Here is a 20547-nt window from a genome sequence, read left to right as displayed (position 1 = left end):
GACCCAGAGCTCACACTCTCACGGGACCCAGAGCTCACACTCACAGAACCCAGAGCTCACACTCTCATGACCCAGAACTCACACTCTCATGGACCCAGAGCTCACACTCTCATGGGACTCAGAGCTCACACTCACATGGGATCCAGAGCTCACACTCACAGGACTCAGAACTCACACTCATGAGAACCAGAGCTCACACTCTCATGGATCCAGAGCTCACACTCTCATAGATCCAGAGATCACACTTCGGCTGGCTGCCAGTGAGCTCCAGGGACCTCCTGTCTCTGTCCTTACTGTCTGGGATTACATGAGTGTGCAGCGTTTACATGAGTGCTAGGGATCTGGATTCTGGTTCCTATGCTTGTGCTACAAATTCTCCACCCACCGAGTCAGCTCTCTGGCCTAAGCGCATGAGTCCTGAGTGGCTTAGTGCTGCAGGGTCCCTGACAGTCCTAAGCCTGCCTCTTAGTGCTGCAGGGAGCCTGACAGTCCTAAGCCTGCCTCTTAGTGCTGCAGGGACCCTGACAGTCCTAAGCCTGCCGCTCCACTTGAGCAGCTGTCCTCTTCCCAACACCTGAAAGTCCTCCCTGAAGTCTAACTTTGTTTACTTTAAAATATTTTAGTTTTTGTTGAGACAAAGTTATGCATAGACCTGGATAGATTCACTATGTAGCGAGGGATGGCCTTGAACACCCGATCCTCCTTCTTCACCTCTCAAGTGCTGGGGTGTAAACTCAGCTCACACACACATTAAAAAACAAAGGTAAATCTTTTTTGTAATTGTTGTTGTCTTAGCCAAGATAGGGTTTCTCTGTTTTGTGGCTGCCCTGGAACTCTGTAGACAAGGCTGGCCTTGAATTCACAGAAAACTACCTGCTTCTGGGGTGACAGGTGTGCACCCCACACCCACTTTAGCTTTCTTAGTCTTCTGTGGGCTTAGGGTCAATGCTTTAGGGGTCCCCACAGGATGGGAATGACTAGTTTGCTTTAGTCATATGCCTCAGGGCCTTTGCACTTTCCACTCTGTTCTATCTACCTGGATACTGTTCCCCTCAGAAGCTTTATTCCAATACCTCTACTTCTTTCTGCTTAAGTTGCTTTCTCTCAGAAGGCTGCTGTGATCGGCCATCTAAAATCCTTTACTTGAGGCAGTTATGAAGCGAGTCAAGTGCTACTTGAGCACACATGCAGGCTGCAGTGCCACAGCAGCCGGGCCGAGGACTGAGGGATCAACCAGAGGGAGAGCAGCAGCTGGAGTGGCTACACTGCACACAGCAAGGTTCCTCCCCAGGAAAGACAGCGAGAAAGGGAGAGCGCTGTCTCACACCACTACGAAGAGTGTACAACTGAAAACTCAAGGATGCTGATGGAGGGCTGGAGGTGTGTGACCAGTTGACAAGATGCTTGCCTGATTTATATGAAGCTCTGGGTCCCAATCTTCAGCACTACATGGAACCCCAACTCTAATTCTAGCATTTGTGAGATGAATTGAATGTGAGGGGATCAGGAGTTCAAGGTCCACCTCTACTACAGAAGTTCTCAGTCTGTGTGTTGAGACCCTTGGGGGTCACATATCAGATGTCCTATCTATCAGATATATACATTACAATTCACAACAGTGGCAAGTTACAGTTATGAAGTAGCAACAAAATAATGTTCTGGTTGGGGTCAGCACAGATCACAGATGAGGAAGGTGTAAGCATGAGGAAGGTTGAGAACCACCACTCTGTTACGTAACATAGTGTTTGAGACTAGCTTTGGCTACATGAGACACCACTCCCCCCCACCCCAGCTCTAAAAACAAAACAAACCAGGCTGATGCATAGCTCACCATCCAAAGCCCTCGATTCTACCCACAGCACCACACCAACTAGGTGTGGTGATGCATACCCAGAATCCCAACTCTCAGAAGACACTGGCAGGAGATTGCCACTAATTTGGGGCCAGCCTAGGATACAAAATGAGACCCTGTCACAACAAAACAAAATATACGATTCACATAGTTCTAGACTTTTCCACAGAATTATTTTCTGTTGCTGTTAACTGAAACTTCAGAAAGCAAACCACTGGTGAAGTGGGAACCCTGTGCCAAGGGAGGTGCCTGAGATCATAGGTGTCAAGCCAAGGCTGAAATTCCATGGAAGTGTGCTGCCACTTAGAGTCAAGCTAACCTTCCTCATCTGTTTCAAGGTGTTAACATCCCAGCTTGACTAGGGGCGGTGAAATCAGGACAAACTGCATGAGGAGCCTCCTGGGACTGCACCCAAAACTGAGGAGCTGGGGCGACACCTAGTGGTCGAGTGAGGTTTGTGCAGGACATGAGTGCATGCGTTGGTGTGCAGGGATACATTTAAGCATTCCACTTGGTTGTTGTTGTTGCTGTTTGTTTGGTTTTGGTTTTCCAAGACAGGGTTTCTCTGTGTAGCCCTAGATATCTAGGAAGTCACTCTGTAGACCAGGCTGGCCTCGAACTCACAGAGATCTGCCTGCCTCTGCTTCCATAGTGCTGGGATTAAAGTCATGTGCCACCACCATTTGGCTTTATTTTTGTTTTTAAATTTTAATCACATTTATTTATTTGGGATGGAGAGAGTTCTTGGCCTGGTGCCCACATAGAAGTCAGAGCATGTGTAGGTCAGAGGACAACTTTGGGGAGTCAGTCCTCTCTTTCACTGTTTGGGTGCCAGGGATGGAACTCAGGTCTTCCGGTTTGGCACCAAGCTGCTTTAGCCTCTGAATCTTCTCACCTGCCTCACTTTGTGTTTTTGAGAGAGAATCTCTTACTGGCCTGGAGCTTACCAAGTACAGGACTGGGTCCTGTCACTTTGGGGATGGGGGCAGATTATGCTCTCACATTTGGAGAGCCAAGAATCCACACTGAGCCCCAGGGTTGCAGCAGTCCTGATACACTTAGTACATCTGTGCTGCAGGCCAGTCTAAGGGGAAGCAGGAAACATCAGAGTTGTGCTGAGTGATTGGATGAGGTGTGTGTGTCAAGCCGTTCACCATAACACCAGTAAACCCTGGGCTTTCCCACTCCTTCTCCACTCCCACCTCCGTGTGTATGTGTGCCTGTGTTAGCATGTGTGTGGCTATCTGGGCATGTGAAGGCCAGAGGTTGGCATCTGTGGTCTTCCTAGGTTGCTATTTTATGTTGTGGCATGATGAATTTGGAGCATGCTGATTCAGTTAGTCTAGCTAGACAGCTCTCTCTGAAGATCCTGTTTCCACCATGTGAGTGCTGAGAATTCAAGATTCCACACAGCCCACACCCGCCTGACATTTACACGGGCTTTGGGAATCAGAAGTCAGATCTTCATGCTTCATGTGGTGAGCACTTTACCCGCTGAACCATTTCATTTCTTTATCTTAGTGTGAGCACGTGTCTGCTTCTGGAGGCCAGAGGACAGCTTGCAGGAGTCAGTTCTCTCCTTTCACCATACGGGTCCCAGGGCTAGAACTCAGGTCACCAGTTTTATCAGCAATCGCCTTTACCTGCCAAGCCCTCTTGCCAGCCCCTTTACATACAGTTCTAATGATCTGTACTACTGGATGCTAAGTCCTACTTTGAAAACCGAACTATAAAATGTCACTGCAGAAAAATAAAGCCAAAAGTAAAGTCCGTTGAGGTCGTGGAGAGAATACACAACTCCTCATCCCCGAAGCCCAGAGATTCCAATTATCTTCAAGAAAAACACAGTAAGGCTGGAGCAATGGTTCCACAGTTAAGAGCACTGGCTGCCCTTCCAGACGACCTGGTTTCAATCCCCAGCACCCATGTAGCAGCCCACAACTGTCTGTAACTCCAAAGGATCTGACATCCTCTTACAGACATGCATATAGGCAAAACACCAATTCACATTAAATAAAAATAAATAAATCATTTTTTAATATAGAAAGAAAGGAAGAGGGGGGCTGGAGAGATGGCTCATGAGCTAAGAGCACTGGCTGCTCTTCCAGAGGTCCTGAGTTCAAATCCCAGCAGCCACACAGTGGCTCACAACCACCTATGAGATCTGGTGCCCTCTTCTGGCACGCAGGTGTACAAGCAGACAGAGCACTCATACATAAAATAAATATATAAATCTTAAAATTAAAAAAAGGAAAGAATGAAAAAAGAAAAACACAGTAAACACACCAAGAAATGTATACTTTTCCCCCTTGTTTCTCTGGTAATTTCAGTGACACATTGGTGACAGGGAGAGATGAGATGCAGCTTGCTTCGGAGTGCCTAAGAGTGTACAAGTCCATGAGACAGACACAAGCTGGGCATGGTAGTATATGCCTGCCATCTTAGCTCTCTGAAGGCTGAGGCACAAAACTTGAAAGTTGAAGGCTGGAGTGGGCAATTTAACAAGCCTTTGTTTAACAATAAAATAAACAGAAGCTAGGAGCGTGGCTCATGAGTTCAGTTCCGAGCACCCACACGGCAGCTAGGAAGTCAGGTTGCTAGGTTATGTGGGAAATTCTGCTGAAGTTTTCCAATGTTGAAGAAGTTCCTGGCAAGGCTGGGTGTAATGGTTTATGATCCCAGTATTCCAGAGACAGAGGCAGATGGATCTCTGTGAGCTGAAGGCCTGCCTGGTCTACATAGTAAGTTCCAAAACAGCCAGGGCTACATAGAGCCAGGGCTCAAAAAACCAAAAACCAAGGATGGGGAGGGGGAAGAACTGCTTGCTGCAAGATGGCCTCTGACCCTCATACTCATGCTGCGGCATGCATCAGATAAATAAATAAATAAATAAATAAATAAATAAATAAGTTTCCTGCAGATATGCAGATGAACCCTTCTACCACACAGACTCCAGCTCCAGCCATCTCACATCATTTGGATTCCTGGTGGGTTTTTTTTTCCTCCGATATCCTGATAGCCACAAACTAGGTTCTCCTTTTTTTTTTTTTTTTTGGTTTTTTGAGACAGGGTTTTTCTGTGTAGCCCTGGCTGTCCTGGAACTCAGAAATCTGCCTGCCTCTGCCTCCCAAGTGCTGGGATTAAAGGCATGCCCAGCTTTCCTGGCTTTTTTAAAGGTAGGTTTTCATTATGTTGCCCTGGCTGTCCTGGAACTAACTCTGTAGACCAGGCTGGCCTCACAAAGATCTGTCTCCCAAGTGCTGGGACTAAAGGCTTGGACCACCACTGCCCGGCAAAGTAGGTTCTCCTTGAGAGGCCGAGGGGCACTCTTATGTTAAGTACCTGTTATTAGTGTGTAGATATCCCACACATACGAAATGTCTGGTCTTGTGGTTGTGTGTGTGTTTAGAGGCTGTTTAAAGGCCTATAGGCACACCCATACATGAGGGGCGCTCTGTGTGTGGGGGTGCACTTGTGTATGTGTGCATGTGCATGAAGAGACCAGAGGCTGGATGCCCTCCATGACTGTTCTCCTCCCGATGCATTGGGGTAGGATGTCTCATTTGAACCCAGAGTTCACTGATTTGAGCTAGCTTGCTGCAGAGGATCCATGCCCTCCCCATACACGGAAGCAGGCTAGCCAACAAGTCCACTAAACTATGTGGGTTGTGGGGTCAAGTTCCACCCTGGTACTTATGTAGCAGGCGTTTTACTCCATGAGCATTTTCACAGTCACCATTCCTCTCCTCTCCAGGACAGAGAGAGAGAGAGAGAGACAGAGACAGAGACAGAGAGAGAGAGGTGGACAGAGACTCGTACAATTCAGCATGACCTTGAACTTTCTGGTCCTTCTGCTTCTGTCTCCAGAGGGCTGGGATGACAGGTGTGAACTAGCTTAAGTGGTGCTCTGTGTGTGTGTGTTTGTGTGTGTGTGTGTGTGTGCGCGCGCGCACGTGCGTGCATGTGAAATCTAGAGCTTCATGCTAGGAAAGCTTTCTACCCACTGAAACAAATTCCCAGACCTTGTTTCACTTCTTATTTTGAGACAGATTTTCATTCTTGGTCTTCCTGCCTTAGCCTCCCAAGCAGCTAAAGTTTACAGGCCTCTGCTGGGTCCAGCAATGTTTGAGAAAAATTTGCTTTTTCTAGTGTCTGCCTTATATCAAATCCTTGGACAAAAGTAGTTAGGGGTGAAAGTGTTCATTTACTCACAGCTCCAGGGTATGGTCCATGCAGCAGCAGCAGGAAGTCAGGTGACCAGAGCTTGTAGGTACTGATTGTGCCGAATCCCTAGTTAGAGACACACAGAGAGAAATGCAATTATGGGCTCAGCTGGCTTCCTTCACTTTTGGACAGTTCAGGGAATGGTGCTGCCCAGAGTGGGCTGGGTCTTCTCATCCCAATTAATGTAATCAAGATAGCCTCCCACAGACACCAACAGACCAGCCTAATCTAGACAACTCCTCATTGAGATTTGCTTCCTATGTGAACTAGACTATACCAAGTTCACAATCAAAACTGACACCACACCCACGGAAATGAAGATAACCCTTCTGTATTTTCTTCCAAAACTTTACTGTCCAGAATTCCTCAGGAGCCAGCCGCTGACCTGGAGTTTACCAAGTAGGCTCGCCTGGCTGGCTAGTGCGCTGCAGGCTGTCCTCCCTAGAGAGGCAGGAGAGGAGAGAGGAAAACAAAAAACAAAACAAAAAAAATTTAAAAAAAAGAAGAAAGAAAGAAGGAGAGAAAGAAAGAAAGAGAAAAAAGAAGAAAAAAGAATAGATGGAGAATCCAAGCCATCAAGGGGTTAGAGTACCAAGGGGTAGGGGTGTTGGGAGTATAGCATGCCCGGAGGGTCCCCCGGAGTTCTTTGAGCGTTTGTACATCTTGTTCTACCAGCCCAGATTCATTGACATAGAAGCAGCATTCCTCCCCCAGTAAAACACAAATCTCCCCATGTTCAGCAGTCATCAAGTCTAGCACTGAGATACAGGCATGTACAGCATTACTTTTTCTTAGCTTTTTCTTCTTTTAAAGACTATCTTTTATTTATTCCCTGACAATTCCATGCATGTATGCAACATATCTTGTTCATGCCCACTCCCAACTTCCCTGCCCACTTTCCCAGAAATGCCCCCAAAACATTTCCTTTCCACCTTTATGTTCTTTCCTGTCCCACTCCCAACCTCCCGCCCCCAGAAACAAATCAGCGCTTTCTGTTGACCTTGTTTGGGTCTTGTGTAGGTAACTGCGCCTATAGTAAGCTCCTGAATTCTATGCTGTGTCACGACCAGAGGCCAGAGTGTCACAGTTTCCTCCCCATCCTCTGTCTTTATGTCCTCTCCTGCGATGAGCCCCCTTGTGTGGGAGCTGGGTCAGGAGGTTTGAGACAGATGCTCCATTTAGGGCGGAACACTCGGTCACTATGCTCAGCATTTTGCACAGATACGAGTTTGTAACTGCTGCACACTGCAGAGAATGCTTCTGTGGACAAGGTTGAGAGCCGCAATGATCTATGGGTAAAAAGGCAGGCAGTTTGACAACTTGTCCATTCAACAGCGCTACAGTGGTAGGCTGCCCCCTAGGGGCCATGATCTCCCACACCAAGGGCTTCTGACCAGGTTTACAGGAACCAAACAGGCAGGAGTTCCCTTCTGGGTAGTAGTCTTCAAATCCGACAGAAAATGGTTGATTACCTCCGTACCGTAGTTCCACTATTACACCAGTGGCTATAGCTTGCTTGGCAGGCTAGTAGGATTCAGCACTGATGTCATCCATGCTTTTTTTTTTTTTTTTTTTTTTTTTAAATTCTGGGCATCAAACTCAGGTCCTCACGCTTGGATACAAACACTTTGCCCACCGACATGTCTTCCTGGATCCCGGAGGATTGAATTTGTATATAATGTGCGGTAGAAGCCACTTCCGCTCTTCCCCACTGTGAGCCAGTCCAAATGAATCAGCTCCATATAGTCTCTGTGACCAAATGCTGGGTGACTTTGGGAAAGATTCTCAGCATCTCTGTGCTTCTAAGCCCTCGCTTTTTTGTTTTTGTTTTTGTTTGTTTGTTTGTTTTTTCTTGTTTAGTTTGCTGTTCTGGGAAATGAATATAGAGCCTTGTGCACGATGGGAAAGCATTTGATCACTGTCGCTGCAGTCCCAGCCTCATTGACCCATTTTTAAAATGGGGATTACTGCTGCATGCCTTTAGTTCCAGTACTTAGAGTCAGAGGCGGGTACATCTCTGTGAATTCAAGGGCAGCCTGATCTACATGGAGAGTTCTAGCCTTAGCAGAACTACACAGTGAAACACTGACTCAAAAAGGAGATGGCTCAATCAGTAAAGTGCTTATCATGCAAGCATGAGAACCTGAGATACCACGGTGTGCACTGTGTCCTGAGGGATGCAGAGACAGAAGGGTCTGTGGGACCTCTGGCAGCCAGCCAAATTGATGAGCTCTATATTTAATGAGGAACCCTCTGTCCAAACACATTGAAGCCAGGTAGTAGTGGTGTACACACTCCTTTAATCCCAGCATTCTGGAGGCAGAGGCAGGCAGATCTCTGAGTTCGATGCCAGTCTGGTCTACAGAGAAGTTGCAGGGTAGCAACTACACAGGACTACACAGAGAAACCCTGTCTAGAAACCTGGCAAAAAAAAAACAAAACAAAACAAACCATATAAGTTGGACGCCCATAGAGGAAGACACCTGGCCTATCTACCTGAGCAAAGCGTACGTGTGCATCCACACTCACGCGTGAACATGCACACACACAAGAGCTGGCGTTGGTGCTGTCTTAAAGAGAAGGTCTGTGGAGGGTGATGAAGGGGTGAGAAGCCATAAGCTCTAGTTTCTGTGGGTCCATTAGGGCCAAGCCTAGGCTGTGAGATGAAGCTAGAATCTTTGCTGTGTGTATATTAGTCAGGGTTCTCCAGAGGAACACAACTGATAGAATATATATATTCATATAATATATATATTATATATATCAGAATGAATATATATATATATATTCATTCATATTCATTTACTTAGGTTTATCAGGGTGGCTTACAGGCTGTGGTCCAGCTAGTCCAACAATGGCTATATACCAATGGAAAGTCCAAGAATCTAGAATTTGTTCAGTCTGTGAGGCTGGATGTCTCAGCTGGTCTTCACAGTGTATGCTGGAATCCCAAAGAAGTAGCTCTAATGCCATTTAAGGACTGGACTTGCTATCAAGAGAGAGGACAAATGGGCAAAGAGCAGGACAAAATCTGCCTTCTTTTTATGTCCTTTTTGAATGTGTGGCTCAGATTAAAGGTGGATCTTCCCATCTCAAAGGATCTGGATTAAAAGTGAATTAAGAAAAAAAAAAATCAGGTTGGAGAGATGGCTCAGCAGTTAAGAGCACTGACTACTCTGCCAGAGGCCCTGAGTTCAATTCCCAGCAACCACATGGTGGCTCACAACCATCTGTAATGGGATCCAATGCCCTCTTCTGGTGTGTCTGAAGACAGCTACAGTGTACTCATATAAAATAAATAAATAAATAAATAAATAAATAAATAAATAAATAAATATTTAAAAGAGAAAAAAATCCCCCACAGGTGTACCTGGTCTCTTGAATTTTAGTTAATTCCAGATGTGGTCAAGTTGACAACCAAGAAGATGCTGTATACACAGAATTTACATCATCATGTGTAAAGATAGATGCTGTATACACAGCATTTACATCACCATGTGTAAAGATAAGAAAGTTTGTTAAGTTTATGGCAGCCGTGAGGCTTCATCCTAGTGCTTGGGTGTAGAAGCAGGAGGATTGTTGCAAGTTCAAAACCAGTGAGGGCTATGTAGCCAGTTCCAGGAGGGGTAAGACTTCACAGTGAAACCCTGTAAAAAGAGGCTGGGATGTAGCTCAGTGGGTAGAGCTTTGCCTAGCTTGCACAAAGCCCTGGGTTTCAGCCCCAGCACTGAATAGATTAGGGGTAGTGGTGCAGACCTATTATCCTCAACTCAGGAGTTGGAGGCAAGAAAATCAGGAGTTCAGGGTCAACCTTCCTGGGCTGCATAGTGATTTCAAGGCCAGCCTAGGTTATGAGACTCTGTCTCAAAAAATCAAATACAAGTAAAGCTGTTTCATACAGACATGGAACACATACCCTGAAGTAGCCTGCAGACATATGGAACCAGCGTCCCCATCCAGTCGGGGGACGGGCTGATGTTCCTCACTTTGTTCTCCTTTTCTGCTGCCCCCCACCATCAATTCTAAGACTTTACCTTCCCTGACTCTATGGACTTGCCTTTCCCTGGACATTTTATATAAATGGATCATAAACTCTATGGCTGCTTCTCTCCAGCTTCTTTTCCTTAGAACATAGCTTGTGTGGTCAAGGCAGGCTGGAGTGGGCATTGAGAGTCCCTCCTGCTGGGCTGGACATCACTTAGATCAGTGTGCCAGGACGGCTGGTACCAGAACGGCTGGCTTACTTGTTACTGGAAACCCAGTGCTATGAATGTCACCTGTGTGTCTTTCTGCAAACTCAGCCTTTGCTCTAGGGTAGATGGATCCTTGGGTTCTCTGACAAGTTCCTACTTACCTTCTCATAAGTTACAAAGCTCGGAGCAGTGGAAACATTTTATAGTCCTGGTGGCAGAGTTATGGGTACCATACACCAAATTCTCACAGATGCTTAATATTCTTTTTTAGTTAGGGTCTCCAATTCACTATAGAGCTGCATTATGTAGCTGAGGCTGGTCTTGAACTCTTGATTCTCCTGCCTCTATCTCCCTCTTTCTATCTATATCTGGGATTATAGTATGTCTATCCCTGGTTTATGCAGTGTTGGGGATGAAATTCAGGGCTTCATGCATTCAGGGAAGCATTTTACTAATAGAGACAGACAGCCCAGCCTTGATACTCCTGTGTGTGTGTGTGTGTATGTGTGTGTGTGTGCACGAATGTCCACTTGTGTGCATGGGTACACATGTGTGTGGAGGCCCTAGGTTGATCGTGGGTGTCTTCTTCAATCACTTCTCTATTCCATTATTGTCATCACTATTATTACTATTATTATTATTATTTCAGACAGTCTCTCTTTAAACCTAAGACTCACTGATCCAGCAAGGCTGCCTGGAGACTGAGAACTAGGGGTCTTCCCGTCTCTTTTTCCCATTCCCAGGACAAAGATTACAGACATGGCCCAACATATGAAGTTTGCAAACACGTTATGAACTGATCCTCTACCCAGCCTCTCAGATAATCTCTTTTTTTCAAAAAAATATTTATTATTTTATGCATATGAAGTACACTGTCACTGTCTTCAGACACACACGTATGTGGAGGCATCAGATGCCATTATAGATGGTTGTGAGCCACCATGTGGTTGCTGGGAATTGAACTCAGGACCTCTGGAAGAGCAGTCAATGCTCTTAACTGCTGAGCCGTCTCTTAGCCCCTTAGATACTCGTTTTTAAAGTATTTATTTTTATGTGTGTGCCTGATTGTACAGAGGTGTACCACATAAGTACAGGAACCCCAGAAATCCAGGAAAGGGCATTGGATCCCCTGGTGCTGGAGTTACAGGTGGTTGAGAGCTGACACATGGTGCTGAGACTGAACCTAGGTAACCTGGAAGAGCAGCCAGAGCTCTACAGAGATTCTCTCCAGCCCCTCTGACACTTTCTAATGAGGACAATTGTAGTGGGTAACATGAATTGTTTGTCCCATGAAATACAGAGGCTGGGTGCCTGAGAAGCAGGTCAAAGTGGTGTGGACCCTGGGTGGAGATTGGACCACAAATAAACCTTGGTCAGAGACACTTAGTCAACCAGTGAAGAACAATTAGATTCTTACTGGTGACACATGCCTATCATTCCAGCTTCAGGAGGTAGAAGCAGGAGAATCAGGAGTTCAAGGTCATCCTTGGCTACACAGGCCAGCCTGGGCTACATTAGACACTGTGTAAACAAAAGGAGGGGCTAGACATGTGTCCCAATAGTGCTTGCCTAGCATGCATGAGACTTTGGACTTGATCCCCAGCATTGAAGTACAATATCTGATAAGTAAATAGTTAAATAAGGTAAAGAGAGATGGTGCTAAGGGCTCTAACTTCAGGAAATGGTCAAGGAAGTTTCTTCAGGTAATATTCATGCCATATTGGAGCGAGGGTTATGACTCTGAAACACATGCATGTGCCTAGCATGTATGAGGCCCTGACTCCCATCCCCAGCACAGAAAACAAGCAAACACAAGTAAAAATAAACACCAAAATGTCATTCAGACCTGGGGACACGGCTTGCTGCGCAAGCGTGAAGACTTGAGATGTCCTGGGTTCATTTTAATGCTGGGCAGGTGACCCAAACATCTAAGAGTCAGAGACAAGGAGCTGTCTGGCGTCTAGATTGGCAAGTTCTTGTTTGACTGAGAGGCTCTGATTCAATAAAGTCGAGAGCAATAGAAGATGACACCTGATATCGATATGGGCAGGTGCATCCCCCACATCTTATACCTTCTCCCACATGCAAACACACACGTTCATGCTCCAATCACTCGGGGTCGGAGCAGGGAAGCAAAGGAACAGGTAGAGAGTCAGAAAGGATAGCTAATGCTCTCTCCTGGCTCCCACACAAGTTCCAGGACCTACATTGGAGAAGAGACAAGAAACTCCCACAGGTTGTTCTCTGATTTCTGTGCCCCACCAGAAACATGTAAGTAAGTAAGTAAGTAAGTAAGTAAGTAAGTAAGTAAGTAAGTAAATGTAATTAGAAAAACTGAAAAAGAAAAAAAAAACAGTCCAGCAGAAAGAAAGGGAAACAATAGCCCCCACTTCTCCTCTGTCTCTGTCTGTTCCTTCCCAATACTTAGATTTAATAAGAAGCCAGTGGGCAAAGAGGTCTAGGAAATATAGTTTAATGGAGGACAGGGCATGTTGCTTACCCCCACCAGGACAGAGATTAAGTGAAAGATGCAAGCAGGCCACCTGGATTTCTTTGGTAAAATGTTTGTCAGCGACCAGGGACAGCAAATTCGAAGGTCCCTGCAGGGGGACAGGAAAGGGGATAAGATAAATAAATGTACACAGGGAGAAAGGAAGGTGGAAAGATCTGGATATTTAGGATAGAGAAGGCAGAGAGGGAGCCACAGAACTAGGAAATGATAAAGCATTTCAAGAAGGGAATGAATATGGAAATTAGAAAGTTATTAAATTGTGTGTGTGTGTGTGTGTGTGTGTGCACGCGTGTGAGAGCTGTGGCAAGCATGTGGAGAGTAGGTGCTAACTGAAGGGAATCAGTTCTCTCCTTCTATCATATGAGCCCTGTTGGACACACTCAGGATTTCGGTCTTTTATCTTTGTCTGCTGGGCAATCTTGCCAGCCCAAGAAGGCTATTGCCATCTTTAGTGAGAAGATTTTGGGGTGCATGGAGGAGAGAGAAGAGGAGTGCCTTGTAAGTGCTCCCAGTCCTTTCAGAGCCTGGTTGTATGAGCTAGGCCTGTTTCTGAGCACCCATGGTGAGGAGGTGAGAATGTCTGTCATAGTGGAGGCTCACCACAGCCCAGTGATCTTAGGGTCTGATGTCAGATAGATCTGGTTGTAAACCGCAGTAGGGGCCTCCTTTCTTGACAAAACAGCGCGTTCCAGCCCAAGTGGTCTATGCTTGCCCCAGATCCTCTGCACTGCTCTTCTCCCACCGTTTGAAAATCTCCTGGTACTGAAATGGCTCCTTACTTCACCATATGGTGTGGCTTAAAAGTTACCTTCTCTGGTCACCGTGTTTAAAGGCCTACCTGAATACATGACTCAATAGAATATGTGCCATCCAAGTATGAATTCAGATCCCCGATACCTAAATCAGAAGTCAGATGTGTCATGCCTGCACTCCATCGCTGGGGAGGCTGAGACAGGCTCTCTGGGGCCCATCTGGCCAGCTTAGCCAAATCAGGGAGCTCCAAGCTCAGTGAGAGACCTTGTCAAATACTAAGGTGCAGGCGGGTGTGGTAGCCCATGCCTTTAGCCTGAGCCAGAGCTCCACAGTGAGAGTGTGTCTCAAAACTAACTTACTAAAAAGACTAAATAAAATCAACTATCTAATAATCAGAGAGACACTGAGGAAGACACACCACGTTCCCTCTGGCTTCTTCACGTACACACACACACACACACACACACACACACACACACACACACGTCTTTAGTCTCCACCCACTCCTTTCTGATACCTACTTGTACTTTCCTTCCTTTGTTTTCTATGTCACTCAAATTTCTTTTTATACATATTTAATGCTCTAATGAGGTGGGATGGGTGATTATATGGCTACAGCCTTCAAGTGGAGGTCAGAGGACACTTTGGGGGAGTCATTAGTTATTACCTTTCTTCTGGTGGATCTTAGAGATCCAACTCAGGTTGCCACCGCTCTTCCCCTCCCCATCCCCCCACCCCCCCCACCCCACCCCCGTCGTCTTTTTTGATGTTGGTGGGGATGGAGCCTGGGGCTTCAGAGATGCTGGGCAAGCGTCCACCATTGAGCTACATCTCCAGCCCTTCCTCAAGTCCTTGCTGTCTCCATAATGCAGCGTTCTTAAGCTTTGATCCGTAGTTGAGCGGCAGGCTACCTCCAGCCTCTTCCACATACCTGACCCATCAGGTCCCCAGAACCACTTTACAGATGAGAAAACTGAGACAGACCGGAATAGCTATTGCTGGAGGTTACATAGGGGCAGAACCTGCTTCGCAATGGAGTCGAGACAGTTCAGGACCCCACAGCACCCTGATGTTGGGTGCTTCCGGCTCTGCAAGCGGCGGGCACGGTAAAGGCCTGAGTCATCGCCGCCTCCAGACGGCGGCGGCCGCCGGCCGAGGGCGACGGCGGCGGCGGCGGGAGGTGATGCGGGGACGCCAGGAGGGGGCGTGAGTGCAAAACCGAAGAGAGGCGACCGCGCGGCCGCTGGCTGCGCTTTCCAACCTTCCTCACCAGGGGACCAGCCCAGTGCAGGTCCCTGGGGGCTGGAGGGGACCCGAGGTATAAGTTCCCCGCCTCCCACCCCAAGTTTTAGTTGTGAGTCAAACCGTGCGTTGGGACTTGTCTGCAGAAGGAACTGTCTGGGTTTGCGACAGTCCCGAGTGGCGCCGCCGCCCTCGGATGCGCAGGGGAAACCCTCCCACTCCCCAAGTCACCCGCACTCCAGAGTCTGTACCGCCATCCTGGGCTTCCCTTGTCCCGAATCCACAGAGGGATCCCCTTCAGAATGATCTGGGGACCAGGAAAGCCTGGAGAAAAGAGTCTCGGAGCTCGGGAGAGCACCGAAGTCCGCCCCGCACTGCTCTCAGTGTGTCGCAGGCTCGGGACCCGGCTCTGCACCCGACCAAGCAGGTGGGTGGAGACATCCGACTTCCACCCCGTCAGTTTTGGGTGGAAGGTGAGGGCTGAATATTTTTCGGCCTGAAGCCTAAGGGTTTAGGAGAGGGGATGTTTCGTTCAGGGGAGCCTAGGGATCACCACTAGGATACAGAGGGGACTTGAGCGAGGATGGAGGATGTAGCTGGGGGGCGGGGCCGGGGATGCCGCGGCGGCGGGAGGTGAGGGGGGAGGTGGCGAGGGTGTCGCTGACAGGGGATGTCTCCACTTCTGCAGGTGGGGCAAGGTCCGCCAGAGACTCTGCGGGGAAGTGGGGGGCGGGGTGGGTGCACCCTTGTTCTTCCCCCAGCCCCGCTGGCTCTAGGGCCGGAGCCGTGACGTCACGGCGGCTGGAAGTGCCCGGCGGTGGCGCGGGAGGGGGTGGCCGAGCCGGCGCCTTATAAAGCTGAGCCCGCGAGGCGCGCGGAGCCGCAGCCGCGCGCGTCCCCAGTGTCACCCCATCCCCATCCCACCGGCCACCGCCCCCTTGGACCCTGTCATCTCTCCATCAGGACCCCCCCTCCACCCCTCTGGGGTGGGTAAGCGACAGCTTGAGTGCTGAGCAAAAGGGACTGAACACCTGCTTTTTTGGGGTGGTGGCGCGGGGCATGAGGCGAGGGGCGCGATGTCGGTGCCGCTGCTCAAGATCGGGGCGGTGCTGAGCACCATGGCCATGGTCACTAACTGGATGTCGCAGACGCTGCCCTCGCTCGTGGGACTCAACAGCACCGTGTCCCGCGCGGGCTCCTCGGAGAAAATCGTGAGTGGCCAGCCGGCTGGGGGGCGCTCCGGTTGGGGGGGGCGTGGTGCCCGTAGACCCCGCGGCAGCTTCTAGGTCAGGGACCCTCACAGCCCCAAAGTGACAGAATCCTGGGTACAAGCGGGGATGTCATCTCGAGGGGACGTGGTCTCTTGGGGGTCCTGGGCTAGACCCCGAGGCACAAGGGAGCCTCGCGCCCAGCATAGGTCTGGGTTTGATGATCGCATTTGCTGGGCTAGAGTCCTCTCCGAGGGGATCTGCTAGTGCCACCGGGGTATCAAGCTGGCTTCAGCCCCAGGCGGAGGCGGCAGGGCTGCGGAATTGAACCAGATCCCGGCAGAGTGGGGCGGAGCTGGGCGGTTTGGGGGAGCCAAGAGGGTGTTCTGCTACGTTGGAGTGATTAGGGGACATCTCTAAGTCTCCGTATATCTTCAGCCTGTGGGACTCTGGCTGTCTCTAAGTGTCACTGAGTAGTGTTCTCTCTCTTTCTCTGAGTCTCTCCCCCCTCCCTTCTATTTTTGTCTTTCTTTCTGACTTAGTGTTTCTTTTTTTCTTTTTCTTTTTCTTTTTTTGCCTGGCTCTCTCTTTCCCCTGCACCTGGTACCAGCGTCTCTCTTCCCATGATTTGTCTCCTGGAGTACTGAATATTGATCTCCCTAACTCCTCACCTTTGGAGATGGAGGGGTGGGGGTGGGGCTCGACCCCTGGGCAGAAGCTCCTCAGCCTCCCTTCTGTTTTTATCATCCGCCGGCTTTCCTCCCCTGCTGGTAGTTCCCAGGGAGGGAGGGGGGCATCATGATGGCTCTGTCCTGTTGACAGGGGAAGATGCTCTTCTATTGAAAACTTCCCTCATGCCCTGTTCCCGTCCCTATGGGAGCCCCTCTGATCTTCAGTCTGTTTGTGGGACTTCCCTCAATTCCACCCATCTGACCCTATCTCTTCTTCCCTTTCATATTGTTACAATCTCGACAGCCCCTTATGCATCTGTAATAACTCCTCTCCTCCTGGCCAAAAAAGGACTTTGCTCCCAAAAGCTACAGCTGCGGGATGTAAAGGGGTGGGGACAGCAGTTCACTGAGTCCAAGGCATGCCCCCCCACTCCCCCCTCGCACCCCCCCCCCCCAGGGTACTTGACACAAAAGCAAGCTTTCAGCCCAGGTCCTCAGACTTGCAGTTCTTTGAAACATGGTGTCTTTTTTGTGTGTCTGTGACATCAAGTGTCATTGTTTAGGTATGTCTTGTTGTGTCTGTCTGAGCCTGTGGTTTGGGGGTTTGGTGTGGTCAGTGAAGAGAAACTATACTATGTCTCTGACATAGGGGTGCAGGTGTAGTGTTCTCCCCAATGTGGGTGTGTTCTCCCCAGTGTGGGTGTGTCCTTGTGTGGTTGTTTATGGATGGACATGTGTCTGCAGGTTTTTACCCCTGACTATGGGTGTGGGTTCATTCTGTGTAGTGAGTTTGAATGCACAGGTGTGACAATGCTTTCTGAGTGTTGCTATCCCAGGGGGGACATTGATAGTGTCATTGAAGTCAGAAGCCACATTCACCTTTCCTGTCTGAGTGGGAGTCTGTGTGAGTGCTGTGTACTGTGTGAAAGTATCTGCGTACACAAGAGTCTTATAGAGTATGTCAGAGTGTCTGAGTTATGATTTTTGTTTATGTTTTACACATGCTGTGTGTGCACACATGCATGCATGCCATAGTGCACATGTGAAGGTCAGAGGACAACTTGCAGGAGTCAGTTCTTTTCTTCCACCATCTGGATCTGACGGGTCCAGCTCAGGTCTCCAGGGTTAGTGGCAAATGACTTAACTGGGACTTGAGTTATGATTTTGTGTGTTGATACTTTGAATTTTTTATGTGTGTGTTTATATATGCACATGTTTATGTATGTTTAGCTGGTATATGTGTGTATCACTTTTTATGAATTGTATGTTTCTATAAGCTGGGGGTGGTGGTGATGGTGTTTGAACCCAGACAGACCTGGCTCCTTCATAGCTAACAGTACCATGGTGTAGAATTCCCCTGTGCCTAACTGCTGAGGCCCCCAGTTCTCTCATCGCTACCCCAGCCTACAGGCTTCCCTGAGTTGCCAAAGTGCTCTGCAGCATGAGCTGCTAGATCTGTTAGGGTGAAGCCTTGGGGGGAGGGGCTGTGGCTCGAGGATGCACAACATGGGTCTTGGAGTTGGGAGACTCCTAACTACTGCAATCCCAGCAATTGGGAGGGTGAGGCAGGGGAGTAGCCACAAGTTCCAGGTGGAGCCTGGAGGGTTAGCTTAGCATGAAGAGCACCAGCTATTCTTGTAGAGGACCCAAGTTCAGTCAGTTACCAGCACCCATTTGGTAGCTCACAGTTGTCTGCAATTCCAATTCCAGGGACACCAATAGCTGCTTCTGACCCTTGAGAGCACTAGGCTGCATGTGGTGCACAACCACGCATGTAGACAATGCATCTATAATGCATCTACAAAAATGAAAGGAGAGAAAAATAAAAAATAAAGGTTATTTAGGTCTGTATAGAATCTAGACTCCTCTGAGTTGTTCAACTCTGGCATCCCAAGTTACTGAGAAAGTTAGTAATAAGTCCTGTGTCACAGAACTGCAGGCAACAGAGACCTCTGTAGATTCCCCATCTGTCTATCCACCCATCTACTCTTTGTCCACTCATATGTCCATCCATCCATCCATCCATCCATCCATCCATCCATCCATCCACCTGTCCATTCTTTGTCCTTCCATCCATTCACCCATCCATCCATCCATCCGTCCGTCCGTCCTTCTGTCCATCCATTCATCCACGTATCCACCCAGGCTTCTATCCACCACTACTCATCCACCCATTCATCCTTCTAGCTACTCATCTGCTTTCCTATCCTTCATCCATCTTTCTATTCATCCATTCATCTACCCTTCTATCCATCTTTCCTTCTGTTCATTCATCAGCTAGCCGACCTGCCATCTTTCCTTCCATCCAACCAGAGAGTCATCTGGCATTTTGTAAAACCATCCAACCTTGCATCCATTCTCTGTCCTTCCATCTATCACCCTTCTTTTCTTTCATCCATGTGTTCATTCACTCATCTTTCCATCCCTCCATCATTCCACCTGCCTTTCTCTCTCTCTCTCTCTCTCTCCCTCTCTCTCTCTCTCTCTCTCTCTCTCTCTCTCTCTCTCTCTCACACACACACACACACACACACACACATTCTCCAATCCCTCTTTGCATCCATTATCCACCATCCAACCATCTGTTAGTCTCCTATCCACAAATCTGTACTTTCAACATCTTTCAGCTCATTAATTCATTCCTTTATTCATTAAATTGAATTTATTTAACAAAAGTACCAATTGCCTCTTCTATACAAGTGTGTCTACATTGAAACAAACCTCCCTGCTCTGAGTCTTTCAGAATATATGCTCTGTCAGTGGTAGGATTTAGATTTGGATATGTGTGAGTTTTAATTCTGGCCCCGCAAATTAACGGACCATGTGACCTTGGGGAAAATCATTGAATCTTCCTAAACACCAATTTCCTTATTGGGTAAGGAGAATTCAGAGTCTCTGTTAGACTGGAAGATCCATCCAGAGGCTGGTGTTGGAGCTCAGGGCTAGAGTCCTTGCCTGGTGCTCAGCCTTGTGTTCAATCCCAGCACCGCAAAGACAACCAACAACATCTGCAAGGAAGTCCATGTTTTGCTCATTGCTGCACCCTATGGCCTGGTGTAGCCGAATCACAATGCGTTGTCTGCCATGTAGCTGAATCTGCAATCACATCTTGGATTCTACCTTCAAATGGAAACCAATGGCTGAGTGAACAGTGGGTATCTATTACAGGCCAGCATATAGTGTGTTTACAATGAGGTGTTTTTTTTTTCCCCAAGGGCTAAAGAGATGGCTGAATGGGTACAGCATTTGTCTTGAAAATGTGGAGAGCTGATTTAAACCCCTGAACTCAGTAATGCTGAACTCAGTAGTGCACTGTGTGATAGCAGTACTCCTGAGGAGAGGCGGAGACTGGAGAATCCCTGGGGGGTCGGGGGATCAGCTAATCTGGCAGGTACAGTGGTGAACAAGAGACCTTTTTTCAAACAAGTTAAAGTACAAGGACAGACAGTTGAGGTTGTCCTCTGAGCTCCACATGTGCACCGTAACATGAACGCTCCTGCACATACATGATTATACACACACACACTATCACACTCACATACACACAAAGACACACCAATATTAAATACATTTTTCAAGTTTTTAAATAAATTTGTCTATAAAATGAGAATAATAATTCTTTTTAAAATTACATTTATTAAGCCAGGCAGTGGTGGCACATGCCTTTAATTCCAGCCCTTCGGAGGCAGAGGCAAGTGAATCTCTGAGTTTGAGGCCAGCCTGGTCTACAGAGCAAGTTCCAGGACAGCCAGCATTCTCAGAGAAACCATGTCTTGAAAAACCTACCAAACCAAGCAAGCAAGCAAGCAAGCAAGCAAACAAACAAAACAAAAGCAAAGGTCTATTTATTCAGTTTGTGTCTGCTCCTGGGGTGAATAGCTTCAGAGCACAT

General features: G+C 48.0%; 1 protein-coding gene across 3 annotated transcripts in view; it reads left to right on the top strand.

The window, feature by feature from the left end:
- The window catches only part of Olfm2 (olfactomedin 2), a 74988-nt gene that overhangs the window by 4538 nt on the left and 49903 nt on the right, over window positions 1–20547 (top strand). The window contains exon 1 of one of the 3 annotated variants that reach the window (XM_028763795.1): window positions 15628–15987. The exons of 1 other annotated variant lie outside the window; for it this stretch is intronic. In XM_028763795.1, the coding sequence (XP_028619628.1) occupies window positions 15853–15987 (135 nt within the window). In that variant the 5' untranslated portion in view covers window positions 15628–15852. Of the gene's footprint in view, window positions 1–15627; window positions 15988–20547 lie in introns of those variants that run through there. One more of the 3 variants, XM_028763796.1, reaches the window with a different exon arrangement.

Source organism: Grammomys surdaster, unplaced genomic scaffold (genome assembly GCF_004785775.1).
Source record: "Grammomys surdaster isolate TR1022 unplaced genomic scaffold, NIH_TR_1.0 140, whole genome shotgun sequence".
In the NCBI taxonomy this organism is placed as follows: domain Eukaryota; kingdom Metazoa; phylum Chordata; class Mammalia; order Rodentia; family Muridae; genus Grammomys; species Grammomys surdaster.
This window is presented reverse-complemented; position numbering and strand designations above follow the sequence as displayed.